Consider the following 27563-nt stretch of genomic DNA (forward strand, 5'->3'; position numbering starts at 1 on the left):
AGCATTAAAGATCATTTAGATTTATTATTATATTCAGTCAACCATGAAGTCTGTTCCTGATAGGAAACAGAATATGCTCAATAAATGATAAAACAATATGAAACCAATAGTTTAAAGTAAAATAAGTAATTATTTTAACTTGATGTTGTAAGTAAAAGTAATAGAGAAATGTGGGCTCTTTTACTAGGGGAGGGAAGTTTTTTTAATGAAATAAATTTAATCGCAGCATTAAGTTAAAACTCACGTTTCAAGATTAATGGACTTAAAAAAACAATGTTTAGACAGCTTGTCTCTTGTTGTTAAATTCATTAACTTTAATTTCTGAATTATAACCAATAAATTTTTTTTTCTTGACTTAAATTACATTTTCAAGGCAGCAGGTCGACTTTTATTTTCAAGTTAAACCACCTTCAAAAGTTTTACAGTGAAGAAACATGTTGACAAAATTTTGCTTTACTGAATACAGAATTTCTTTTGCTGACTTTTGAAAATGAGTGATTTTTAAAATAACATATATTGATGAACTGAAATGAAGTAGAGTGTAGCAGCATTAATATCTCAATGACTTTCAATGACATTTTAACATCTTAAACCACCTAACAGAGTTGATGGGCCAACCTTTGTGAAGACACAACTTGACCTAAAATCAAGTTATAAAGTCTTATCAGAAGTGAGGCTGAACACTGGAAAAGGACATTATTATGTATTTTCCAGGAATAGGGTGGCCTTTTGTAGCACAATCAATTAACTACGTTACCTTCAGTTGTATCAAATATGACTTAGAAGAAATTTGATGGCTTAAAACTGGGTCTCTGTTCTTTAGACTCTCATCACTTTCTGAAACGCCACCATCAGGAAGTCACATCACAATAAACCCTCCTCTATTAACCCTTTAACAATGTTTTATTGGTGTTGCACTGAGAAGTCCTATAATGAGCTCAGCAGAAGCTCAGTTCCTCCTGGTGTTCGCTAATTGCTGCTGGCTGGTCTTGAGGAGGTGAGCGGAGGAGTCGCTGAGGAGCGCTGCTCTGTGAGGCCGAAGCCTGGAAGCCTGGAAGCCTGGAAGCCTGGAAGCCTGGAAGCCTGGAAGCCTGGAAGCTGCAGCTCAGATGAGGACCCACCCCTCTAAGGCTAGGTCCACCCAGATGTTTTGCACAGCTGGATGGTTGCCATGTGAGATTATAAGGATTTCTCAAACATGCATGAAAGAATCAAAGCGACACTCAATTTAGTTTTTGATGAGGGAATAACAGTATGGCGAGATGTAAAGCTCAGAAAAGTAGATTTTGTGTAATACTGTCTCTGTTGCACAGCAGAAAATGATGGGCCGGCAGAACACCTGTTCACTTCTGGTGTAGTATATTTATTTAGTATAAACTGTGAACAGAAACTGCTCCTAATATCCGCCATTGTTTTCTCAGCAATGGCGGACTTGCTGAGCGCCATCTGATGGCAAAATCCATACATTGTTAGATATAATAGATTCTAACGCTAGTTTCTAAGTAAGTAACCTGTAACATAGAAAATTAAATAGGGGGGCTCAATTTGCATGCCTTGTTCTGTTCCATAGTGCCACATCAATTCAAAATAAGCTCCAGCTTTAACATAAGCTTATAAATAGGCCTTACCAAAATGTCAAAGTTCAACAGGAAGGGTCAGTAAAGTATTATTTCAGAACAAACCACGAGTGACTGCCTGCTTTATGCAACACAACCTCCTGTCCTCTCTCTGTGACAGCTGACGAATGAGAGCTGAGCTTTTATTATCGCCTTCGAGAACCCAGAGACATGAGACAATGAAAAAAAAAGAGCAGCGTTGAGGTGGTTCAGCCGGACTGCATCATGGGATCTATTAATACTGATGAGTGTCATTAAGAGCCGGAGCGGGGTGAGCCGTGGGGGGTTGTTTAGCTCCCCTGCGTGCGTGGGATGGAAGGGGAGGCTGAGGAGTGTTTAGACAGCGCTCAGATGGTTTACAAACAGTACGAAGCACAGCCTCTGTCACACCGAGCAAGCAAGGACCCCCCGCACCTCCTCCTCACCCCCAACCCGCCGCCAGCGTCGTCTGATGAAGACAGGAAACATCTGGACGCAAAGGGAAGGAGAGGATAATAATGACAGAGCATAACGAGGGTGAAGGAGGGCTGATCTGGCCGGTCTCTTAAAATCTGAGACACAGCAGACATTTGCAAAGATGGGTATTTGAAGCATTAACATTTCAATATGTCAAATAAATCGGTGTTAACGGCTCATAGACGTTAACACTGTCTATGATTTGGCTGCATTTATACACACCCCTGGTAAAGATGCCTAAAGAAAGTCTTTTATTGAAGCATCATCATCTCTAAATGAACCGTTTAGAAAACTCCAGCTGTTGATCTCAGTGCTTTTAATTAGGAAGGAAGAAAGTCTCTGTTTCACACTAAACTGGTGTGTTTGTTGTCAAAAGCTCAATCGCATCTGATCAAATCAAACAATTCAGAGCCTTTAAGTATGAAGCGTAAAAGGGTTGTTGTTTTTTACTCCTCCTTTTTTCCCCATCTACGATGGTCCTAACACGGTGTCATATGGAATAGTTTAATATTCAACATGTTTCAGTTTTTAATGGTAGGATAATAAATACTCGCCCTGGCATTCCTTTTAAGCTAAGCTAAGCTAAGCTAAGCTAAGCTAATTGTTCAGTCAAATTAACCCCATCGTCACAACAAAGCACAACACAGAAGGTCCAACACATCAACAGAGATTTCAAGATTAACTTGGGAGCAAATTATTCTTACTAACTAACCAACTAACTAACCAACTAACTATCTAACTAACTTGAAAGCTAAAGAAAACTTAAACATTTATGTAACTAAAGCTGGCATCTTGGAAGGGTCTATAAATAAATTACTGCTTCAGCTGTATTTTTGTTTTTAAGATGGTCACACATTTTCCTCAAACACCCTCTGATATGGTGGAATGATGAGAATGATGCAAAAACATGACTTAGCTGGTCTGCTGTTCCTGTTGCTGAAAAGCTAAACCATAGTTAGCTTAGCCTTTAAAGGCAAACTTAGTAAAACAATTTAGTTTTACACTAATCTGTCCTAAAACGTTATTCACAAAGTAACTGTGTTCTTTGTGGGCCTTTCTGCTTGCGTAGACTTCTTTTACTATCTTGTAAAGAAGTCTATACAAGACTTCTTTCAGTAAATATGTATTTAATGTTCATATTAGAAAAGCAACCAGGCTATCACAGGCTGTCCTACTTGTTACACCTGACACATTTCTGCACATTCTGGCAGCTTAAATAGCCTCCGATCGTCTCATGGATCCTGTCGCTTGTTTACGTCTGTGTCTCCATCATCAGCAGAGCCTCCTGACAGTGAGGCCGCTGGGTGGGCTCTCTGTTTAATCAGCGTGTAACGACTAACTGCTCCCACAGCGACCTCATTTGTCCAGATGTACTTTCATGCGCTGCCAGTGGCCCCACATGTTCTCTCATCAGAGAACATCTCGAAGCCCCTGAACAATCCTACATGGCACGCAGAGATCTCAGCTGCATCCTGTTTAGGCAGTCTGAACGAGTTCACGAGGTCTCACTCTGGGCTTTTTATTGAGTCCCACTAGAGCGATCAATACGGTGAAGTCACTCGGGGTCGCGTAGAGCCGCAGCGCTATGACGTTCTTGGCTTTCGACCCGTGTCATCTTGAAACGTTCAGTCCGATTTCGGTCATGCTTGTGGCATCTGGTTCACTCGATTGTTATGCTGTTCACCCCTCTGGAGAGTTTAGATGATGTCACTGTAGGACACAGGAAGCATGAAGACAGAATTATCTGAAATCAACGCTATTCTGTTATAACATCGTGTTATAACGGTATTACCTCATCGAAAACACTCCTGGAGTGTTGCTTTGATTCTTTTATGCATGTTTGAGAAATCCTTTAATCTCCATGGCAACCATTCAGCTGTGAGAAGCGGCTGGGTGGACCAAGCCCCGCCTTAGAGGATGAAGCTCCTCCTCTGAGCTTCCACCTCAAAGAGCAGGCTCTCCCACGACTCCCCCATTCAGCTCCTCCAGACTAGCCAGCAGAAATTAGCAGACACCGAGAGTGGATCTGCACATCAGCTGATCTAATTATACCAGATACTTCTCAGTGCAGCGCTGGTAAAAACTTTGCTAAAGGGTTAATAGAGGAGCCATGTTGTGATGACTTCCTGAAGGTGGAGTTTCAGAAAGAGTAGGAGTTTTTTTGTGTGTTTTTTTTAAAGAGACAGAAGCCAAATTTTAAGGTGTTTTATTACAAAGTCAAATTTCTTTTAAGTCATATTTGATGTAAGCAGCATTTTTATGACATAGTTACTTGACTGTGCTATAAAAACGACAGTATGTGCCTAGAAAACACATAACACTGCCCCTTTAATCTCATTTTCCAACATCAAGTTAATGACACATTTAAGCCTATTTCTGCATGTATTCAATGTGTTCATTTCTAATCCCATATTAATGCATACACAGTTTGATTAACAAATCATTTCTAAGCAAAAACACCAATGCCAATTTTTTTTTCTTCTTTTGTGTTTTTGGTTGTAATTGTTATGTTTTTTCTGTTTTGTATATTTTTGATGTTGTGTTTTCTTCACTGCCGTGTAGTAATTATTTTTTTCCATGTGATTTTGTCAAATATTTAATTTATGTAGTTATTTACTTGTTCTTACTTATAGCTCCTGTAGCCGGACTCTGACATGTTAAACACATTTTTTGGGATCCGACACCTTGATAACTGGTTACACTCTTATTGTGATTAAATATCTTGCTTTTCTTTATGAACTGTGATGTGAGAGAGCATCAGAGCGTCTTTATGTTTTAATCAAACCTGTGGTTTTTAAAAAATTATTATTATCATTTTCTCTATTGAGTAAATTGAAATTCTTGTCTCCAGAATTTCCTAACCATCCTCTCTCCCTCCAGACATCCTGGCCGACTCTGTGGGCTGTCCTTTGCAGGACCCGGACCTCCAGCTGCTCCCTTATAGCCAACAGCAGTATTTCCCTGCCAACCTGCCTTTCCCTTTCTACAGCTCCCCTCCTTCTTCCACCTTCTCGCCTTCATCTCTGGCTTCATCCTCTCAGCTCTGCCATCCTCCGTACCAGTACAGCTCTCACAGCCTGGAGGGCCCCTGCGATCAGGGCCCGGAGCCCCTGTCTTCAGGGCTGAATCAGGGGTTGGCACCAACAGGGCTGCCTCTCGTGCGCAGGTCTCGGATGGGGTCGGGAGGAAAGGGCAAAGGTCAGGATGAGTTGTGCGTGGTGTGTGGGGATAAAGCGTCGGGGTACCACTACAACGCTCTCACCTGCGAAGGGTGCAAAGGTACTCACTCTGAGCGCTGGCTTTAAATCTGTCCGTGCTTTCAAAGCTAAAGCTGGTCTGGGTTTTTACTTTATCTGCAGGTTTCTTCAGGCGCAGTGTGACCAAAAAGGCCGTGTATCACTGTAAGAGTGGCGGTGGCTGCGAGATGGACATGTACATGAGGAGGAAGTGCCAAGACTGCCGGCTGAGGAAGTGCCGCGCTGTGGGAATGCTGGCGGAGTGTAAGGAAACTAATTCAACAGCTCAACATGATGGAGCGACATAAACCGTTGATACTGATCCTGTAGTCAAGTTTAATTGTAAATCACATTCCAGCAACACGACAGTTCAAAGGGAAAGACAATTTTTAGCCTTGATTTAAAGGCACTCAGTGTTTCAGCTGTTTTACAGTTTTCTGGAAGTTTGTTCCAGATTTGTGGTGCATAGAAGCTGAATGCTGCTTCTCCGTGTTTGGTTCTGGTTCTGAGGATACAGAGCAGAACCAGAACCAGAAGATCTGAGAGGTCTGGAAGGTTGGTACAACAGCAGCAGATCTTTATTTTGGTGCTAACCATTCAGTAATTGAAAAACCAGTAATAGCATTTTAAGGTCTATTCTCTGAGCTGCAGGAAGCCAGTGGAAGGACTTCCTATCTTTCTGGTTTTAGTCAGAACAGGAGGAGCAGCGTTCTGGATCACCCTGAAGCATTCTGATTAATTTTTTAGGCAAGACTCTGTTGCAGTAATCAATGCAACTATAGATAAACACATGTATGAGTTTCTCTGTATCTTGCTTGGACATTAATCCTTTAAACCTGGAAATGTTCTTCAGGTGATTAAAGGCTGACTTTGTAACCGTCTTTATGTGGCTCTGAAGGTTCAGTGCATTGATAGCTTTCTTGACAGCTACAGCGCACAATAACATGATCTAAACATTTCCGTGTTTGGACTACGTGTTTACATTGTTGTCGTTTATCCTCCAAGGCCTTCTGACAGAAGTTCAGTGCCAATCCAAGCGACTGAGGAAAGGAGGTAGAAACAGGGGTCAAGAGGAGGAGGACAGCGCAGACGGTCGGAGAGTCAGCTCCACCTGCCGGCTACCTGCCCAGGTACCGCTGCTATATCCTGAGGCCTGTCCCCAGGCTCTGTGCCGCCGGGGACAGGCCCGGGTTTCTAAACCCTGTCATTTGTGTCCTCCCCATGCAGACTCAGCCGGCCACGTTGACCCGGGAACAGAAGCACATTGTGGACAGGATGGTGGAGGCCCATCAACAGTTCAGAGATCAGGACAGCAGCAGTTACATGGTGGGGACATGTGCAGACGTCACGTCTGCCCGGCCAGGCGGCATGATCATGCCGTTGTCATGTCAGCAGGTGTTTGAGTGGCAGTGCGCTCTGGAAGGAGACGGCCTGCTGGATGTTCCCACCCCACAGCTGCAAAGACTGTTGCAGTTTGCCAGAACGGTGCCGGGTGAGTCGGACACTCAGGCTTTTTACTCGTTTAGAGGCGCAAATTTATGAATCTGCAGTGTTCAAATAAAAAGGAGGGAAGGAAAAAAAGATAATATTTGAAATTTCACAGAGACATCGTATAGGATAAATCAACGTATCTACTTATTTTAGCTCATTTTGAATTTGAAACTATTTAAGTAAATGTCGTAAAACACTGCAAAAACACAAAATCTTGCAAGTATTTTTGGTCTAATTTCCAGTGTAAATATTTTAGTTTGCTTGAAACAAGACAAAACTAACTTGTCAGAAAGATATTGGTGCTTGTGTTAAGTCAGTAATTCATTAATAATGTGAAACAGTGGATCTAGCACTTTTTCCATCAATACTAAGCAATTACTGACTTAAAACAAGCTCCTGTATCTTTCTGAAAAGTTACCGCTAAGTTAGTTTTGTCTTGTTTAAAGCGAATTAAAATATTTGAATTAGAAACGACAAGACCAAAACTCTTTGGTAAGATTTTGTGTTTTTGCCGTGAACAAAACTTCTTCTTCTTCTTCCGTTTTTTTTTTTTATAGCACTCTGAAAACATTAAAATAAAACCAACTAATACACATACATTGAACAGGCACAAAATATATGAGGAGTATAATGGGGAAGGATGTTAAAAGGATAAGACAAAAAAAATGAATGTAAGGTCAAAATCACAGGAAAGGCAAGAGAAAAAAAAGTTTTCTTAATTCACTTTGGTCCCTCCCTTTGATTATACACTTAGTTTACAACAAATACTGAATTTCTTCCAATTCTTAATAAATTATGTCATGCATAAATTATTTGAAGAGATCATCCTCTCCATGTTGAAATGCTATTTATTTACTTTCATTGGAGCCCTGGTCAAGAACTTCACAGGGCTTTCAAATAAGTTTATGTTTTATTGTCGTAACATAATCAGAGACGAAAACCTTGCAACAGCGGCGTCCAGAGTGCGGCCATTTGTGGCCCTTGAAACTGTGAGCTTGCTGGTAAAATAAACCCAGTTCTGACCTCCGACCCAGGATTTGACCTCCTGGATTTCTCAGACCAGATGAGCCTCCTGTCTGTGTCTTCGCTGGAGGTCATGTTCCTGCTCTCTGCCCAGCAGTTCTCCAACAACCCAGCGAGCCCCACTCCAGGTAAGGAGAAAAAACACACACGCACGCACACGCACGCACGCACACGCACACGCACGCACGCACGCACGCACGCACGCACGCACGCACGCACGCACGCACGCGTTTGTGTTGCTATCTTTGTGGGGACTTTCCATTGACTTCCATTCATTTCTACAGCCTAAACCTTACCTTTACCCTTTTCCTAACCCTATCCATCACATACCTAACCCTAACCCTAACCAAAACTCAATTCATACCTTAGTCCTAACTCTGACCCCTGACCCAAAAACAGGGTTTCCCCTTGTGGGGACCAGGCTCCTTGTGGGGACCAAGCTCCTTGTGGGGACCAGGCTCCGGTCCCCACGAGGAGCAATTGGTCCCCACAACGTAGTATATGTCAGGAAAATCGTCCCCACAAGGTATTACAAACAAACGCACTCACACACACGACTAGAAAAGAAGAGGATGCACTCAGAAACATGAAACACACAGATTCAGAATAACTGTAACTCTTGTGATCAGTCTCGCAGCTTTTCAGTGCTTCCGCTTATGGATGGCACAGAAACCTGGACCCGAAGGAAAACCTGGACCTCAGGATGCCGGTCAGCTCAGGTCAGCTCATTGCAAACTCTTTAATCTCCACACAGGTCCTATTATTGAATAGGTTCAATAATAGGATCTGCTTTCTGTTTGGACAGGATGCAGCGAGGATCTCCTCGGCTCGGTGCTGAACTTCCTGCACAGCATGGCAGTGCTGCGTGTGACAGAAGCTGAGTACACTCTGCTTACCGCCACGGCTCTGCTCTGCTCAGGTCAGAAATGTCCAGTTAGTGAAACTCTGCCTGCAATTGTTCTGGTTAACACAAAGTCTCTGAATGGACCTCTCATTGTGTCAAATGGTCTCATTTAGTTTATGCAAATCCCTGCAGCTCCGGCTGCATGTTTAGAGTTGTTTTCCAGTCTGTTTCAACCTCTTAAATTTTAATGCCTTAATGTGTTTTCTACAGATTCTTGCTCTTGAGCTGTGGATCTCTGCAGCTCCTCCAGAGTTATCGTAGACCTTTTGGCTGCTTCTCTGATTAGTGTTCCCTTCTTTTTATTTTCTGATAATGGATAGAAGATTGTTTTATAGCAACTCTAGAGCAGCTGTGTATCAAACGTAGACTCTGTTGTTAATTAGACAACTTCTTGTAGGGAATTTGTAGCTTCTTAACTACATTGCAAACTGTCCGACACATCAAACAGGCTGCAACTCTCAACGTTTTCCAGGCTTAAAACAGACAGGCACTTGGTTGCTTTTAAAATAGCATTAGTTGATTATTTCTTTTTAAATCTTTAGGGTTTTTTTTTGTTGCTGTCTTTGTTTGTTTTCAAGGTATTTTTGTGTTTTGTTGCCCTTATTCATGCAGCCAAAAATGCAGATGTTCTCATAAACAGACTTCATAAATCAACATGAAGTCAAGTAAATGAAACCACATTTTTTAGATTTTAACTTGTAAAAAAAAAAAAAAGTTTTCTTTTCACAGTTATGAGGCACTTTGCATTGGTCTGTCACTAAACAGCCTGAGTTTTGTCTGTTTGACAAGACAAACTGTGAAAAAGGTTATGGATGCTTTGAACATATGATTTCTTTTTGTTTTTTGTGCAGATCGAGCGTCCCTGCAGGCGGTCAGTGGTGTGGAGAAAATGCAGGAGCTGATCCTGGACCTGCTGTCCAGGGTGTGTGGGGCCCAGACCGGAGCAACAGGTCGCAGAGGGCCGCAGCGTTTCGGCCGCCTGCTGGGCAGACTGACGGAGCTGCGCACCCTCCATCACAACTACCTCCTCCTGACAGGACAGCAGCATGCACACTGATGCAGACACCGTCTTCATGTGTGAAGACATGAAAAAGAACATCTGTCTTTTTGAGATCCGAGAAATGGACCAACAAATGACTTTTTTGGGGGGGTTTTCATCCGACTTGCCCTTTGGTCACTAGCTTCAGAGGTTTTAGATTGTTGTAAACAATCTTTTTTTTAATATGTGTTGGAAGCTGTTGCAATAAACTCTATCAGGACAGTTTGTTTTATTGAACAGTTTTAAAATAAAGTGTTGCCTCTACATTTGTAAAAGTTTAACTATTAAATAAAAATTAAGAAAGAAAATTATGCAAATGACCAGCCACTTCAAACATTCAATATTCAGAGGTGAGTGAATCTTCTTCAGTGTAGACAGAGCATCTGAGTAGCAATATTTGAGGAACAGTTCCAACCCTTAAACTGAAGACTGAAAAAATTAAAAACCAAGCGGCAATAAATTGAGTTGAATCAGTTAAAGCAACTACAAAAAAAGTAAAATTGTAAGTTTAATAAAATGTAAATTTGTCAGTTATTCTTTATACTTAGCTTTTCATTTAAAGCTACAAAACGGCATAGAATGAAGTTGAATCAATGTACAATTGTGAGATGAATCAACGTTAAATCAGCTCAATAAAAACGTAAAATAGTGAATTCAATCAACTTAATGACATAAAAAGCAAGATAAATAAAATAGGAAATCCACCAGCTGATTATGAATTCTTTTGCAGGCTTGTGGGAACAAACCAGTATACTCAGGACTCACCAGTTCCATTCATTATGGGGTTTGTAGTTTTGTCAACTACCCAAATTCCTCAGCCAAAGCGAATGGGTGGAGGATGTGCTGCCGCTGAGAATGTTAAGCTCTGCTAGAACAGCTCTAAAGTAAAATACACCCGTATTTACTTTATTTCCATTGACCTGGTTAAATTATTGTTAAGCTGAAATAGTAGCAGCAACTTTACATCCGAGTTTGACTTTATGACGTAGAAAAAGCAAACTCTCTTTTTATAGTATTGGTGTCAAACAACAAGTTGTGTTTGACACCAAACAACTTGGTGTTCCTCAAAGCTGAGGAATTTGGGTAGTTGTAACATACCCAACCTGTAACCTCATACAGATGAATGTTTTTTTTTTCCATTATTAAAATTGTCTGATTGCAGCTGAAAGTTGCAACAAATAAGTGGAACAGTGTGCAATCTCAGTCCTTATGGGAATATCTGGGTTTATTTTGAATTTGCCAACATAAAATTGATAGTTTTTTTATAGTTATACCACAACTGTTAGCCTGAGCCTGAGACATAAAACAAAGTATATGACAGATGACTAGTGAAAAAAATCCACAGGACTCCAGATACATAAACATTTTTTTAATAGAATATTTTCCAAAATGTGGAAACTGGTTAAGAATTTTGGTGAGCTGGTAAAATATAAACATTAGCGATAAGCTTATCAGGGTGAACTTTTCACTGGATGAAATTGGGCTCTAGGAAATAAATAGAAACATTGAGTGGGTCAAAGTCAAAAGCTTGTGCTTGGTATAGAAAAAAAACAAATCAGCAAAAATCTGTTAAAATACTATCTGCTTTTCAATTAAAAAAACCTCACTCCATTTTTTTTCTTAAATAAGATCTCTCAATTTAATCAATATAACTTTATTTCTATAGTTTTTGTCTTCCATAAATAAATTATTTCTCTGTATCAAAAGATTTCAAATATAAAGAGCATCGGCTCATTTTGTCGAATGCCAAGATTACACAACAATGCAAAACACTCAAACTATAGTTAATTTACAGTAAAGACAAATATCCATACACTGCAGGAATTATTTCATGGCGAGTCTCGCCTCGCCCTTCAGAAGGCTGATTGAAGTACGCATTTAAAAACATTAAATTAGAATGAGCTTGATAACGCAAAGTCGTATGTACAAAAACTACCAGTAAAATATACATGAGTCTTTTTGTAAAAAGTTTAAAACATAGAAAATCTATTGTATAAAAGAAGGCAGTGATGTGTTTATCGGTCTCCGGCAGCTCTTTTTAAATCTCTTTCCTAATGGCTTGATCCCTCAGCAGCAGGATTAGCAGAACCTCAGGCTCTTTTACATTTGATTCCTGATATCCAGCTGGAGTTGAGCACACACACACCTCTGAATGTCCCTGAAAGAGGGGGAATTAACGCTTACTGCAGCAACGTGAGGCTTAATGTAACTTCATTTACACATCATCTCCCTAATGACACGAAGCAGGTTCTGTCAGACACCGGCGGCTCAGTCTGGGACCCGGCAGCTGCTCCGCGGCGTCTACAGGTAGCTGGAGGTGACGAAGCAGTGGCTGTGGCTGACTCGGCTCTGGTGGATCATGGCGCGGTCGTACGCCACCTGGACGGACTTGCGGATGCTGGACTTGCGACCCTCCATGATGCGCAGCTTGTCCGCCGTGTCGTCGACGCCCAGGTGTGTCAATTTGTCGCGGGGGAGCCACTGCCTGAAACACCGGAGACAGAGTTCGGACCGTGAAGGAGTTTTTTTTTTTTTAAAAAGGAGTAATCATCAGAACAAAGATAACTTCACCTTTATTTGGTCAAAATACATGTGGTTTTTATGTGTATTTTATTAAAGAAGCACATCTTTCTTACAGACGTCACTTTAGAAATGAACAACAAGCACTAATTACTCTGGAATCTACTCAAACTCCTCGATCTTTTTAACGTTCTTACAATAAAACCACATTTCAACTCATCAGTTCACAACAAATGGAATCTCAAGGAACTTTAGAAAAATATCCATTTATATAGAGAAATAGTCTGTTAGTACAATTCAACCCAATCAATGTAGACTGATTCAAGGTCAATTACATGCATGTCATTTTGACTCTCATGCTTAAATTTGCTCCAATAGGATTTCATGTAATAAACCAACATTAAAAAAACACTCATATGTGAGTCCAGGCAGGTGAGCGAATACTTTTGTCAAAACAGTGTGGCTTCCTTGTTCTCTGACAAACTAATAATCCAGTGATGTGTTTGTCTGTGAATGATTTCCGATTATAAATACAGGAACATCAACAACAGTCACAATAGCAACAATAATGACAGTAATATTAATGATAAAATAATATGCAGACCAAGCAGCCTATATCTTCTTTGATAGGGGGGCAGTAGGGGACCTGAATAAGGGCTGGGGGGTTCCTGGCCCAAAAAAGGTTGAGAAAACTGTCCTAGAGACTGAATAGAGAGCATCTGTTTACATCAATTGTTCAAGTCACAGACTCCAAAACAGGGTTTAGGTTTGGACTAGCCCATTCTAGTTTGACCTAATCCACTCCACTGCAGCTGGACGTGTAAGGGGGCATCGTGAGCTTCCTTTCTTAGTGTCCAGTAGGTTTTTTCCATCTGGGGTTTACTTTACATCCATCTTCCAAAAAGCTTCCTTGTCTCAAGAAAGTGAAAGCCCATCAGTGATGGATTTGGCGAGTAGATCTCAGGCTGTAGCTTTGCGGTTGTGCCATACTCTCATGTGGGGACGACTGACTGACACACATACTCCATGAAGTGCTGGAAGCCTGGAAACCCTGCATTAAACTTCCCCCCAGTTTTATTTCTGACTCATGTTCTATGTTCGTGATGCCGTTTGCATACAAACGCTTTTCAGATCTAAAAATGTTTCAACTCACTTTCCTTCCGCCTTATAACTTTTCCCTTGTGTTGAGTTAAGCTTGTGGTCGCAACAGAACAATTAAGACAAGTTTTCCCTTTGCAGCAAGACAGTAAAACATCTCCAGCCTTTAGCCGACTTCATAACCTCCATTTAACATCTGTGAAACTCACCACGTCCGCTTGTTATCGAAGAAAAGCACCAGGTAGAGTCTGTCGTTTGTCTCCTCTTGTCTCTGCTCTCCCAGTCGGAGGACGTCCTTGGGTGGGACGGGGATAGGAATCCCGTTCAGCAGCAGGCCTTCCTCTGGCATCTCTGGGTCGATGATCTGAACCAAACAGAGCAACGGGGAGCGTTGAGCCAAAAAGTCTTTTGACAGCTCAAACGGGATGATCAATATGATGAGTAGCTCACCAGAGCGGGATAGGAGGGATAACCTCTGCACTTCGCCCACACCAGCTCTAACGGCTCCAGCTCCGTCTCGTCCTCCTCCGACTGACTCCCGTTGCCTGCAAAGCAACACATTCTGTGTTTAACGCAGATCAAGAAAAGAACATGCGTTATTGTGGCATAATGTGAAGTACCGGTGTAATCCGAATCTCCGTTGACTATGTCAAGAAGAGGGACGTTGGAGAGAGAAGGCTTTCCGAGGCTTCGTTTGGGTGGCGAGTTGCTGTGGGATCAAACATGCTGGACCATTATCGACTGATCAGGCATCACCAAAACCAGACAAAGGAGATAATCACCTTCATCTTACATTTCTTTGTGGAGGACGGGGCAGGACCGTGACTCTGAGTCGGAGTTGCTGTCTTTGTGCCTTTCGAACCTGTTGGTCAGTCCTGAAAACAAACAAAGCATCCGTTATCCTCAGCCTCGTCTTATTACTATAAGAGCTTCAGATCTGAGCTGAAACAATGTAAATCAAATTCACATCCTCTGATTCATTAGAAAATACAGATTCATTAGACAGATTCAAAATAGATGACACCAATTTAAAATTGAGATAATAAATAGAATCACATGTATTATAATAGGGCTGCTGCTAACAATTATTTTGATTATTCAGATTATTAACGGATAAAAAAACACACACATTCTGATTTTAAAACAGAGAGTATTAGGAATAGTTGGGCGATTTGTTCTTAGAAGTTTATGTAGCACTATTAATACTACTATCATGGGTAAAATGAGGATAAAAACTATTCCTTTTTTTTTTAGGTAGCTGCATGGCAGCACTCACAGCACCACAAACAAATGCTGGTCTTGCAAAACATTCTTTCTTGATATGATATAATATTGCTAAACTGCAAATAGAGACTCCTTTCATTTGCTCGTATTTTCAAATTTACCTGTTTCACGTGAGAATAGCGGGAGAAAATAGTAAAATTAACAAATTTGTCTGGTTGTTTGCATTAACTGACATTTGTAGCAATGATGAATTAAAATTCTAACACGAAATCTTTCACGATTAATAAACAAAAAAGATAAACGATACGTGTCCACCTCTAGTATCAGTATGAGTATTTGACCTAAAACAATTGAAATCAAATTGTTTGACCATTTATGGGAATAAATGGTCACCAGTAGGCTCAAACCTCACATTTAATTCTAAATAGCTTTCTGAAAATGTTACTTTACAACATATTTTCACACATCTATGATACATTATTATAGGGTTGGACAATACGACTGAAAAACATATCATAATACGAGCATTTCATATCAGTTGTTATTGATATTTGTTGATATTGATAATAATTGGTTTGGTTTTTTTTATTTCTGAAATATTGAAAATATGAATTTGGCCCTATTTGTATAGGGCGCAGTCAAATTGCTCACCCATCCGCTGTGTTTACAAACAAAGAAACCCTCTATACTTAGTTCCCATAAGTCTGAACAGGAAGTAATCTGTGCCACTGAGCAGCCATCTTGGTTGACAAGCGCAGCACAAAGCAAAGCAAAGGCTTCGAGACCAACAAATACAAAGTACAGAACTCAAAAATTGTAATCGAGTAATAGTTGTAATATACTGTTTATAAATTACATAGGAATGCAGAAAGAGCTAGAGCTTGTTCATTGTTGTCAAAGGTACCGTCAGTTACAGACACCTACCAAGATGGCCGAAGGCTACAAAGTTTCTGTAAGTGTGACGTCAAATGAGAATACCGTATTTTCCGCACTATAAGGCGCACCTTCAATGAATGGCCTATTTTTAAACTTTTTTCATATATAAGGCGCATAGAATAGACGCTAGAATAGAGGCTGGAGTTACATTATGCATCCACTAGATGGAGCTGCAGTAAACGGAATGTCAACAAAATAGTCCGACTCCGGTCGGTGAGCAGAGCCTTCCGCGACTGGGCCGGGGCGTGGCCGGACGATGGTCACCCTTCTCCGTTCGCGCACAGCATGTTGGTGGAGAACGTGGTGCTAAATGACCTGCAGACGACCTGATTATAGACGGTCAGTAGGTAGATAGGTCAGTCAAACTTTATTAATAGATTACAAACCAGCGTTCTGACAACTATCCCAGCATGCACCGCGCGCTTCTTCTTCTATGGGCGAAAATGAAGTCGGCGGCTGCTTACCGTAGTTGCTAGACCTGTTGTGGCTCAATATTGGTCCATATATAAGGCGCACCGGATTATAAGGCGCAATGTCGGCTTTTGAGGAAATTGAAGGTTTTTAGGTGCGCCTTATAGTGCAGAAAATACGGTACATATAAAAATTTATCACGTGGTAATAAAAGAGATCGCTGAGGAAAGACCTTCTTGAAAGAGTTTCATCAGTCAATGTTTCAACCAACAGCTTTACTTTCTGGGCTGCAGTTACCGCGGTAACCATTTCAAAACATGTAAATTGTAAACTGATTGAACTTTTGCTATTTGTGTACAACACCAGACCAATTAACCCGTGCAATTATTTGTAATGCATCTAAAATTAGTATTTTCCACAACTCTTCAGAGCTAAATAAGAGTCTCTGTTAGTCGTAGTAACTAGGAGACCGCCCACCTTTAAAAGAAGACATTCAAGAGTTTAATACAAGTATGTAAAGCTTTCTAACCGCTTTCCAGTGAATGATTCACTGTCCTCTCCAATTCTGTATCCGACGACGCTTCTCGACCAGGGGTCCACACTTCATGAAGAGTGGGAGGTCCAGGGCTTTTCTGTGGGGTTCTGGATGCTGGTGTGGAGGACGGGGAGCTGGTTGTTGAACTAGGGGCGGTGGGGTTGCTGCTCGTATTCTCGTCCTGCAGCCCCTTCCCGTTAAACACGGGGTTCTCTTTTTCCCTGCAAAGCTTCGCTCCGTTCTTTGCTTTCTTGAACAAGACAGAGGTCCGCCGTCCGACTCCCCCGGTGGCGGGCCGTGGAGAGACGGAGAGCGCCGGCGGGGCGTTGGCTATGACCTGCCCCTCATAGTGCAAAGTGGGAGGTGGTGTCACGCAACATTCTCCTCGTGCTTTAGTGCAATTAATGTTTTCTGAGGCGCTGTTCAAGTGGTTGCTGTCTATTTTAAGGCGCTTGCAGGCCCAGGAGGAGGACTGGACCTCCCCTGTCATGGGCCGCAGTGTGGGAGGCTCCAGAGGCGGTTCTCCTTGTCGGGGAGGAGGAGACGGGCCTCTAGGTTCCAGTCTTGGGGGAGAAGTGGATTTGAGGTCATCTAGAAGAAGAAAAAAAATATATGTAAAGATAATTTAAACATAATTCTTCACAAATAATTGGTTATGCTGTACGTAGTATGATGTGGTAGTTTTCACACACACGAAAATGGCGTCTTTTTCCCAATGGTTACATTTCATTCTTACACACCAACCACAGCCCGAAAAGAGTTAAGATATTAAAAATGGAGGACTTCATCGAGACAAGTGACTAAAGAAAATCGCTCTCACAACTGTACACCAGCAACATGGCAACGTTTTACATAGAGATGCACCGTGAATTCAAATGGTGTCCAGAATCAGACGGCCTTCTTCCACTTGAAGGGCCAAGAATTGAGATCGATCTGATGGTGGAACAAAATCTAGAAGCTACCAGGCGTGGAAGTTGTTACTGAGGGAAGAAGACTCAGGATATTTTAACTGCGCTTCCATTATACATTTTTTGATATTCTACTAATGTCGAAAAAACACAATTTCGCAATTGTGATGCCATTAAATAAGAAATGCAATCAACATCACATGTGGAATCTACTTGTTCACGTGATTGAAAGTCAGGTGGAAATGAATGTCAACAGTTGCATGGGCAATACTCATATTTCAGCCACGGCGCTAGCGCTCATCTGTCAGTCGTCAGAGTCATCAGAGGAGACGTCGGCGTCTTATTCAGGCCTTGGAGCATCAAGTTCCTTGTACTTCGGGGTGGTTATGTATACATGAGGCGTTTTGGCAAAATTGCTGTTTTGGGCTGCGATTTCACATAAGAGCTATGGATTCAACACTTTCAATGACAAGCTCAACTTTTGATGAACATTGCCAGACTGTGAGATTTCTGGTTGGACTAGATGCACAAAGGCCAAGGAGGTCAGTGCCTATAAATAAGTGAGTTGTTGCTGTACGCAAAATTCACAATTTTCGATGTGGCTGAAAAAGGACCTCAATTCCAGTGCAGAAACATTTTATCAATACACTTGAGTTACTTTCAAATTTATTTCCGTAATTCCAATCTGCAAAATTTTATGATCAATGGAAATGCAGCTAGAGGTTCTTAAAATGAAGACAGAGAAAACGAAGACTTAAAAAGAAAACTTTTGTAAATAAATGAACATCTGGATGTTCTAGACTGCCGGAGAAAGAGCAAGAAAGAAAGGCTGACAGAATACAGCAAACTAAGCCGCTTCATTTTATCTTTTTGAGCTCCCAACGTCTGTCATGCACAATTTGGAAATATTACTAGCCGTTTGTAAAATATAAACACAATCATATTTTTGCAGTACAAGCTGTGCTAATCACTCATATGTCTTTAGCTTAAGTGGTAAATTCTGTTTTTTTTATTTGTCGTTTTTTTTGTTTTTAGTTTTAGTTTTTGCAAACACTGTGACATCGCTTCTATTCTTATAAAAGAAATAAATTGCTTGGGGCAAGAAGGCCAGAACTAATATTTTACATCCCAGTTCTAAATCTCCTTATTCGGTAGTTTTTAAAGAGAAATCCAACAATGCTGGTCAATAAACCTTTTATCAGTGCATCCCTAATTTTACTGCTAAAAATGTGTTTTGATGTTTGTCTTTGAGTGTCTGACCGGACCCGTCTGTAATCAGGAGTGAGATGATATGGCATGACTGAAAGTGGCCCAAGGAGTGGTGAATCCATGAGAGTGATGTATAAAGGAGGTGCAAACACAGCGTGCACTAGAAGAGAGGAGTTGTGAGGCAGCCATGGCCAACGAGACTCTCTGGGCCCCTACTTACTAGACTGGAGACAGTGGGGTTGTTGGGGTTGGTGCGTTAGGGGAACCCTGGCTCAATTACCTGAGGACAATGTTCCATTAGCTCAAGTTTCACAACTGATCTCAATGAAACAAATTAGTCTTTCAAAAGATTCATGCACTGGAAATTTAATTCTCATGTTAATCTAGAGCATTTCATTGCCCTCTCCTCTTACCCTTGTCTGAGGAGGACAGACTATTGTCTGCCTTGGCATTGTTACTGTTGTATTCTTCATCGTCGTCATCGTCTTCGTCCTCTTCTTTAACATGCCCGTTGTGGATGCCGTGGCTCATGGGGTGACCCTGTCTGAGCCGGAGCTTGTTGATCTCACGTCGAAGCTGGCGGATGCGTTTGGCCCGGGCGCCGCTGCACCGCATGGATGTGACAAAGTCTAGTTTCTCCAGAAGCTCCTTCAGCTGCTCTTCCATTGTCATGTGGAGTCGGTTGTCTGGATCCAGAACACTGTCAACTGAGCACATTGACAAGTTCAAATAGGACTGGAGGTCTTAAGGAAGTGTTTCCCACAAGAAGAAGTTCCCATTAATGCCACAAGACCTTACCGTCCTCCCAGGTGCAGCTGTAGAAGTCTCTCTTCTGGGGCGACTCAGGGAGGTGCATGCCGGTGTCCAGGTCAAGGCCGGCATTTGTGGCTTGTCTTTGGGCATGGCGCAACACAGCACCCCCCAAGTCACGCAGACGCAGCGCTGTTTTGTAGAAGACTGTGTCTTTGGTGTTATACAGGAGGCAGTTTGACACCATCAGATTAAAGTCAGCCTCCAGGTCAGCCACAGAACGGTAAGCGTGACTCTCAAGCTTGGAGCGCATAGTGGAGAAATCCATTGGATAAGTGATAAACTCAAGGTAGTCTGGAACCTGAAAATGGAACAAATGTTTTCCCTTTAAAAATACTGAACACACTCAGATTAAAAAGTACAATGTATCCATAGGTTGAGATGGCTTTACAGTGGAATAAGATAGAAAATTCAATTAACAGAGCAGTATGTTTTCCAATCAGAATTACTTCTTCTGCCTTCAATTAATGCTTTAATGTCCATTTAGCACAGAGGCCAGGAAGTGCAAACGCACAGCAAACATGTGAATGATGCTAACTCCAAAACACAAAAGCAACAGAAAAATATTGCAAAAAAATTGTTGCAATTACATAAAACAGGAACAAACACCTACAATTAACAAAACAAATGCAAAACAAAAAAATGCTGCAATCACAGCAGACGGAAGTAAAAGGGAAAATGGTGCAAGTAGCAAAAACATCTGCAAATATGAAAAGCGGCAAACTACCTCAACAAAACCAAAGTGCTCCAGACCACTAGGAGGAGTCTGGAGTCAGTAACATTAATATGCAAATATTCTTCTGTTCAATGTTATCATCAAGTGTCACACAACTTTTCTTTCTTTCTTTGTTCTTCAATTTTCCTTTTGGACATCTATGACACCATAGACGTTCCATTAAATCATGACATCCCATCTTTAACAGACATATACGTGTATGGTGTTTACAGAGAGTCTGGTCCGATACGATTTGTTGGTCGACTCCACCTAGTGGTCTGGAGCTTTTTCGTTTTGTGGAGCGAGTTTGCAGCGTTTCATACTCGAGGTAATGGTAACACAGTGACGACTGGAGACAGCGCTGCTCCGTCTCCATTCATTTCTATGGAGTTTGTGCAGCGAGGCAACGGACGCTTGCACTTATCCTGATGAGCGAACAGCGTAATTCGTTCATGTGAAATTTATAGCTTGTACATACAGACTCAGGCTGGCGATGCTACACAAGAAAGTTGAAAATTGTTCAACTTTTGTCATCATTTTCACCATCTGTCTTGTGTATTGGGTTCAGCCTCAGTGGAGGAAAACTGAAGCTTTTAGCTCCCTGTGCATTTAGCCGTTACCAAGGAAACGAGAGAGGAGGAGTAACTCGAGGCACCGGAGTGAAGCTTTTCGTCATCCAGTCTCTCAAAAGAGAGACTGGATGACGAAACCAAACAAGCAATATTATCGCCCTCATTTTAATTTAATTAACTGATTTATAGTTTATCGCGACAGGTCTAACAGCGACAGGACTATATGTTGCTTTATGTTGCTGTGTGACATAATATTGTCATATTGAGACAATATTATGTCTCAATATTATGTTTGTTGCTGTTGAATAACAGCAAGTTATTCCGCTCCCGACACAAACACCAACCTCTGGAGAAATCTCTCACACTCCCTCTGGATCCTCTGATCAATTCATCTCAAGTTATGACAAAATGTTTTTCCTTATTATAGGAAAATTTCAATATGGTATTTCTTAAAACACAAAGCAGTCTAGGTAGTAGCACAAACTCCAGTTTCTTACTGCAGCTGTCACCGTTCGTTTTCTGCAGTAGGTTTAACTTTGAGCTTCAGTCAGGTATGGTCTATCCAGCTTTCTAAGTTTTAAAACTAACTTCCATCAGTGTCCTAGATGATTTTATTTAACTGGGAACTAAAGAACATCCAATGAAACAGGCTACCAGTTCACCGAGAGTTTACAATACAATATAGACAAGAAGCCTTACCTCCTTCAAGTTAACTGGCTGGGCAAAAATGTGAGCAGTGTCCTTCTCCTGAAGATGGTCCAGGGTGGCACGCAGCAGCATCAACATTGGAGTGAGCTGCATCTCTAAAGCTGATTGGTGAACTTTGACCTGCAGTTGAAGAATACAGACTTGTCAGGTTTTAATAGGAAGAGATTTAGTGACAACTGAATAAGCATAGTACTTATTGGAAACAAGCACAGTCTATATTTAGCAGTTTAAAGATGACACAATTAGCAAAATTTCATAGGATAAGAGATAGGAGGTAAATTATTATTACAAGGACATCAAATTACATTAGACTATGTTTTATTTTTAAACCTTTATTTTTGTACAATTTCAAAACATTTAATTGGCGAGGCTTACATTTAAAGCTTGCTTATTTAATTAATTCTGCTTTAGATTATTCTCCCGTGTGTCCGTCTACAACAATGTGGTGAAGAAGCAGCTGAACTGCACCAGAGCAAGACCCAAAGTCCAGTGGGTTTCAGCTTCTATTTCTTTACTTTTACATATGATAGGATGACAATGTTAGCATAAAGACTAGCCCACTGTTACCTGTTCCCGTTTGAGCTTCTCTCTTTTGCGTATGAGCTCCACCAGCAATCTGGCTTTTTCAAGATCATGCCGGAGTTTCTGCCAATATCTCAAAGCTTCTCTTGCTGCAGAAATCTTCTCGTCCACTTCAGGCTGAACAAAACATCTCATTTTACAGCTTGTAAAGGTACATCTCACAAACAGCAAGTCATGTGTCTTTTTATTTTTTGTTGTTGTTGCAATAATTAAAACAGAAAAAAAATACCTGTTCTGTCGTCTTTTGTGATTGGATGTTGGAGTGCAACTGCCGAACCAGTGCCACACCGTTTCTTGACTGACGCTTTAGCAACCAGTAGCTATGCAGCCTCTGCATAAACTGGTTTTTCCTTTGCATGAGGATTCCTTTGGAGATTATATTCAACCTGTAGCAGATGAGAAATAAGCATCTTACTAAATGGATTCTGAAAATGTGATATAGGAAAAAAAACCCAATACTGGACATGATCAAGAAAAGCAAACCTGCTTGTGGGTATCTGCAGCACCGTGACCTGTGGAGAACCTGTGGTTTGGGTTGTACACTGTGTATTTTTCTTCCCTTTCTTCTTATCTGCTGGCTCATCTTCACACTTCCTGCCTTTTTTAGGCAAAGTCGGACCATCCGTGTAAGCACTGCGCCCTCTGCTCGCCCTTCTCCTGCTGCCCACGATTCGCCCCTCACTCTCCTCGTCGGACTCCGACTCCTGTCCCAGAGGCGAGTGCGTCTCGCAAAACGCCGTCTTCTTTACTGAAAACGTTGTGCCATTGATGCCCGTTTCCCTGACGGGATCGATCTTCATGAACAGACCGGCCCGCTGAGCGCATGTGACGTGAAATGCAGTGTAACAGTTGGCCTTGTGGCACTGAATACACGCGCCGCGGCCCTTCTGCTTGCAGAGGTAGCAGGTTAACTTCCAGCGAGCTGGAGGAATGTTACCAACCCCTTCCACCGGTTCTAGAAACACAGTGTTGGCAAAGCACACTTCGGGAATCCATATAGCACAGACCACATGCGCCCAACGACTCTCGCTTGTTTGTTTGAAAGCCCCTCCCCGGTTAGGACACAAGACGCAGTCGACAGGTTTCTGAGGAGACTGAAGGCAGCAGCGGCAGAGCCACTGTCCTTCAGGGACGTAGGGAACGCCGTAACACTCCTGGTGCACAGCCAAGTTGCAAGAGTCACAGAACAGGATGACGTTGCTATTGAGACATTCATCGTCCAAGCACACACAGCAGAAGGCGTCGTCGTCAATAGCGCTTTGTGGAGGCGCTCGGATGCGTGCTTCTCTGTACGCCTCCTCCTCCAACCGGTCCACCAGTAGCTCGAAATTGTCTGGCGAAATGGCTGAGAGACCCTCGGAAAGCCGGGAGGCATTAACCATTTCCAGCCAGGCAGAGTCCTCCTCATCCATGTCATATTCTGCCTTTGTTTCTTGATCCTCAGGGGAGCACTCGATGTATCGGTAATAAGCAGCTGGCAGGGGAGCTGCCTCAACCGGAGTGAAGCTTTCCACAACACGAAACTTAGGCTCAGGGAGGGTTACGTGGGTACTGTTCGATGTGCTGGACTTTTCAGGTGTATGAGGGTGGGAAATGTGGCATTGGTTCTTGGAAGGCTGCGTTGACCTGCCGGAGGCGACTCTGCAGTCTTTCCTGCGGCCTCTGAGCGTGGAGACTTTCCGAGGAGTTTGTGCGCTGCTGGTGGGCGATACCGACTGCTCACTGTTCTCTTTGTTGCTGTTGCACTCGCTGATGTCCTGAGCCACTGTCTCATCGTCCGTGATGACTTCCAAGGGTTCCAGGACAGAAATGCGGTGAAGTCTTCCATCCAGTTCGACCTCCACCACCTTCTGAGCCTGAGAATAGGAGAGAGTCTCTCTACTTGGAGATGCTTTGAGGCTGTACGGGGATGGAGATCGCTGGCGGCTGCCCCCACGACCGCCAACTGTCCCATTGGACTTCTTGCCATTTACTCCACCTCCTCCACCCACCTGGCAAGTTCGACGTGGCTTCCTCATAGGCCACTGCTCAAACTTTCACTCCTGTAAATCAAGGACAAAGAAATTTAGGGGACAGTAGTGTATTTTATTTTGTAGAAAATGTTAAATATACCACCAAGTAGGAGGGGTATTAAGGTTTTATCACAATATTTTGTGCTACTATTATGATAATGATAAAAGTGACAATAAATTATTTCTTTTTTTCTTAGGAAGCTGTATCGCTACGACTGTGTTACATCATTTATAGCCCCACAAACACAAATACTACTCTTAAAAAGCAAACCATTTGTAATATGCTTCTGTAGGACACCAACCACACAAATCTGTATCACTAAACTGTAAACAATAATTGCATTTAATCATATTTTTAAATGTCCAGGGTGTACCCTGCCTCTTGCCTAAAATGTCTCGCTGGAGATAGGCACCAGCAACCCCTCCTCACCCCATTAGGGACAAGGGCGTAAAGAAATAAAATACTTTATTCAGTATTTTCTCCACTGAATAAACAGTGGAGAAAATACTAAAACACTGGCACTGATGTCCTCTCCATGTGGCTGGCAAAGAACAATCCAATCCGTGCCTCAAAATAACCCTGTATAGTTTCTTTGGCTTCCTTTGATCACTTTCTCACAGTCCTTTTCTTTACAGATAGTCTCTGAACAAGGGGTTTCTATTCAGTGCACAGAAAAACAAGGCTGTGATCTGACTTTCCCAGAGGAAATTTTGGTTTGGAGATATATGAATTATTGATATTTTTGTAAAACAAACGCAATGTTTTGTTTCTCTGGAAGAGCAGCTGACAAACTGCTTAAACGTTGGTAGTTTAGCAAAGTGAGGCACGATTAAAATCACCAGATACTGCCACAAATGCATTGGGGTGTTGCATCTCTGTCTTAGCTTCAACAGGTCTGATGATATCACACGCATTGTTGACAACAGCTGAAGGTGGAAACAGTAATGCTCAGGATTGCAGAAACAACATTCACAGTAACAAGTCCTGGATGACATCTACTGGCGACAAGCACTGCTAATCTACCTCCTTTACTCTACTCTCCCTCTGCTCTTTAAATCTCTTTCTGCTCATCTAATCAGGAGGCCTGGCAGAGAGTCGTTGGAGTTGGGGATATGATTCTGCAGCCATGTTTCTTTAAAGCGTATAATACTGCATTCCTATACTCTAGCTGAGTCCTTGTTCATCCAAATTGTTGGCTAGGCATTGTGATTGATGGAAGACATGGTTTTAACTTCTTCCTTCTCTCGCTCCTTTTTGATACTGCTCTGCATCTACAATGCCTCGTTTTCAAATCCTCTGAGACTTCTGGCTTCATGTGTGGTATTATTTCAGCTTTGCAGTGTTAATCAGCTGCTCCCTGTTGTAAACCACCTTGTTGCTAAGGTTACGCATCATAACAAATAAGTATAAAAAGTATAATCAATCCAACTCCACAGCATCCAAAACCAAAGGCACAGTTGTCCAAAAAAAAAAGCAATTTTTCTGCCAGAAACACGGCAATTAAAGTTTAAAAAATGAGAAATTTTAACTGAAATTAACTGTCTGTCTAGTAATTATAATTCAACATTGTAAATCATAGATGTAACACAGAAGTTCTTTCACTTGATAAAATGTATTTCCGTGAAAACTATTTAAAGAGATAAACCATTCAGTTGACAGCTAGTTAAATGAAAAGTCTTTGGACAAACCTTCTCTCCAAACACTAGACACTAACAAGGTTAAGTGAGCAGTGGTTTTTCTCGACTTTATCTCATAAACACTTCGTTGAATTTACCTATTCCACAAAACAACGGTCATAGCCAATCGGCTTTCAAGAAAGCTTGACTGATCTGTACAAGAGCCAATCAGCTTCAAGAATATCTTAACCTGAACACATCGGAACCCTCGGTTCCAGCAGTAAAATGTCAGCCATATTTACAATCTTAAAATGCTGTCAAAAGCTTCTAAGTGTTTAACATATCGACATTAGTTCAGTGAACTAAATAAAGGGTTTAACATGTGAAGTCGGTACAAAATGGCACGGTCATCTGCTGACTGGCAGTGTCATACAGGATTGTCAAGTCAAAATATACATGACAGAGCTAGCCTGCTAACTTTTTAAAGACGGTAGCCGGTTTTATTTTGAGGTTTTCTAAATAAAACAGAAATAAAAGTTCTAAAAGCAGTAAACAAATTAAAAAATACAAAAAGAGAGTAAGTTTGGTAAGTCTTACCTAAAATGCCAGCAGAGTGAACAGGGTAGATCAATAACCGGCGGTTTGAAGCCGTTTTTCCAGTAATGGTCGCTCAGTTCGGCGGTGGGCTTTGCTACACTTCCTAAGCTAACAGCTAATAGCCTGTCACAGTTTGCTACCACAGCCGGTATATTTCACCTTCTTATAACATTCCATGTTTCCCCTAAACTGCCCTTAAAAATAAAAACAGTTAACCCCAAAGCCATAATGAAAATAGTAGGGATATATCAATACCAATAAATACAGGGGCATCTTGTTGTTGATCAAATATTATGAGGAGGAATGCTAGCTTCTTTCGGCTAGTTTGCTAGCTGTTTAGAGTCCAGCTTTACTGTAAAAGCTGAGATGACAAGCTAGTCACCGTACTTGACTTCCGGGTATAGATTTCACAATAATATAACTTAATATAAACATGCCTATCTGTATTATATTTAGAACTACACATAAAAACGAGAGCGAATCTTTTAATTTTTTTTGAAAATAGCAATAAATAAATAAAAATAAAATAAAAATAAAATAATAATAATAATAATAATAATAATAATAATACATAAACTTAAGTCAGAATTTAGTTTGCAACTACTTGTTTTTTCATGAAGAGGAGTCAAATGATAACATGTTATAATTTTTGTCAGACCTCCATATGGATCTGTCACACCCATACTTACCGCTACAGTTTTGTTTTGCACTACATTTATCTTTTCTTCTTGTTTTAGCAAGTTATTCTAATTAGAAACAAGAACATTTGTTTTCTTATTTTTTTAAGTGTAATAATTGAAAGCAGTGGTTTATCACATTAACAAAAGTAAATTTTTAATATGGCAAAACACAGATATTATGATAATATGGCAAAAAAAATCACATATTTACACTATAAAACTCATTCACTCTTGCAGTAAATGTTTTTTTTTACTTACTTCATAAAAGGTCAAATTTCATGGCCCTATATGCCAGTCTGTATTCCAATAAAAAAAATCAACTCATGAATTGAGTTTGAAATAGTCGTTTAATCATGCAAACCTGGCTTTCTATGAATTTATTTTGAAAGCAGCGTGTCTTGCTTCCTGTCGATGGCAACTTAAAGGATTTGACACCAGCTGGTTGGTAAAAGTTTAGCCTGCTCAGAATCCTCCCCCTTTACGTCACCAGGCCACGATTTTCGCGGGCAAGCTTCTTAATAGAAACCTCGTCTCGTTTGTCTGATGTGATGTGCGACTCCTGATGATCTTCCCGTCGTCGATTTCTCAATGTGACTTAATAATCTTAGTAAAACACACGAAGGATATACGATGCTGAAAATCTGTAAATGAGAATACACTCAAT

At 41.3% G+C, this 27563-nt stretch overlaps 2 protein-coding genes across 6 annotated transcripts in view; one reads left to right on the forward strand and one right to left on the reverse strand.

The window, feature by feature from the left end:
• nr1h5 (nuclear receptor subfamily 1, group H, member 5) overlaps positions 1–10024 on the forward strand; it is a 19368-nt gene extending 9344 nt beyond the window's left edge. The window contains exons 2-10 of one of the 3 annotated variants that reach the window (XM_016680707.1): positions 4953–5351; positions 5432–5572; positions 6314–6438; positions 6536–6634; positions 6701–6800; positions 7834–7950; positions 8452–8541; positions 8628–8741; positions 9578–10024. In XM_016680707.1, coding sequence (XP_016536193.1) covers positions 4953–5351; positions 5432–5572; positions 6314–6438; positions 6536–6634; positions 6701–6800; positions 7834–7950; positions 8452–8541; positions 8628–8741; positions 9578–9783 — 1391 coding nt within the window. In that variant the 3' untranslated portion in view covers positions 9784–10024. Of the gene's footprint in view, positions 1–4952; positions 5352–5431; positions 5573–6313; positions 6439–6535; positions 6801–7833; positions 7951–8451; positions 8542–8627; positions 8742–9577 lie in introns of all 3 variants that reach the window. The other 2 variants (XM_016680708.1, XM_007570127.2) reach the window with 2 other exon arrangements.
• Positions 10025–11119: 1095 nt separating this feature from the next.
• Positions 11120–26624, reverse strand: brpf3b (bromodomain and PHD finger containing, 3b). Of its 3 annotated transcripts, XR_001664496.1 has the most exons (14): positions 26220–26619; positions 22477–24035; positions 22223–22379; positions 21979–22110; positions 21403–21531; positions 19405–19717; positions 19020–19313; positions 16484–17080; positions 14177–14258; positions 14004–14092; positions 13834–13928; positions 13593–13747; positions 11906–12250; positions 11120–11854 (listed from the first exon to the last, which is right to left on the reverse strand). XR_001664496.1 is itself a non-coding variant. In XM_007570128.2 (13 exons), exons 2-13 carry the CDS (start codon positions 24009–24011, stop codon positions 12067–12069), a joined length of 3762 nt encoding a protein of 1253 aa, XP_007570190.1. In that variant the 5' UTR covers positions 24012–24035; positions 26220–26619; the 3' UTR covers positions 11120–12066. The 3 variants fall into 3 exon arrangements, 2 of the variants coding, with proteins under 2 accessions (XP_007570190.1, XP_016536207.1); XM_007570128.2 differs by having other exon boundaries at positions 11120–12250; XM_016680721.1 differs by lacking the exons at positions 11120–11854; positions 11906–12250; positions 13593–13747; positions 13834–13928 and having other exon boundaries at positions 14003–14092; positions 14166–14258; positions 26220–26624.
• Positions 26625–27563: the final 939 nt, after the last annotated feature.

The sequence above is a fragment of the Poecilia formosa genome, unplaced genomic scaffold (genome assembly GCF_000485575.1).
Source record: "Poecilia formosa unplaced genomic scaffold, Poecilia_formosa-5.1.2 Scaffold255, whole genome shotgun sequence".
NCBI classification, from domain to species: Eukaryota; Metazoa; Chordata; class Actinopteri; order Cyprinodontiformes; family Poeciliidae; genus Poecilia; species Poecilia formosa.

Coding starts and splice junctions, on each gene's coding strand:
- brpf3b (XM_007570128.2), bottom strand. CDS start 24,011: ATGAGGAAGCCACGTCGAACTTGCCAGGTGGGTGGAGGAGGTGGAGTA. Junction 22,111..22,222: donor CACAAAAGACGACAGAACAG/GTATTTTTTTTC, acceptor TGTTTTGTTCAG/CCTGAAGTGGACGAGAAGAT. Junction 13,748..13,833: donor ATCCCTCCTATCCCGCTCTG/GTGAGCTACTCA, acceptor TGTTTGGTTCAG/ATCATCGACCCAGAGATGCC.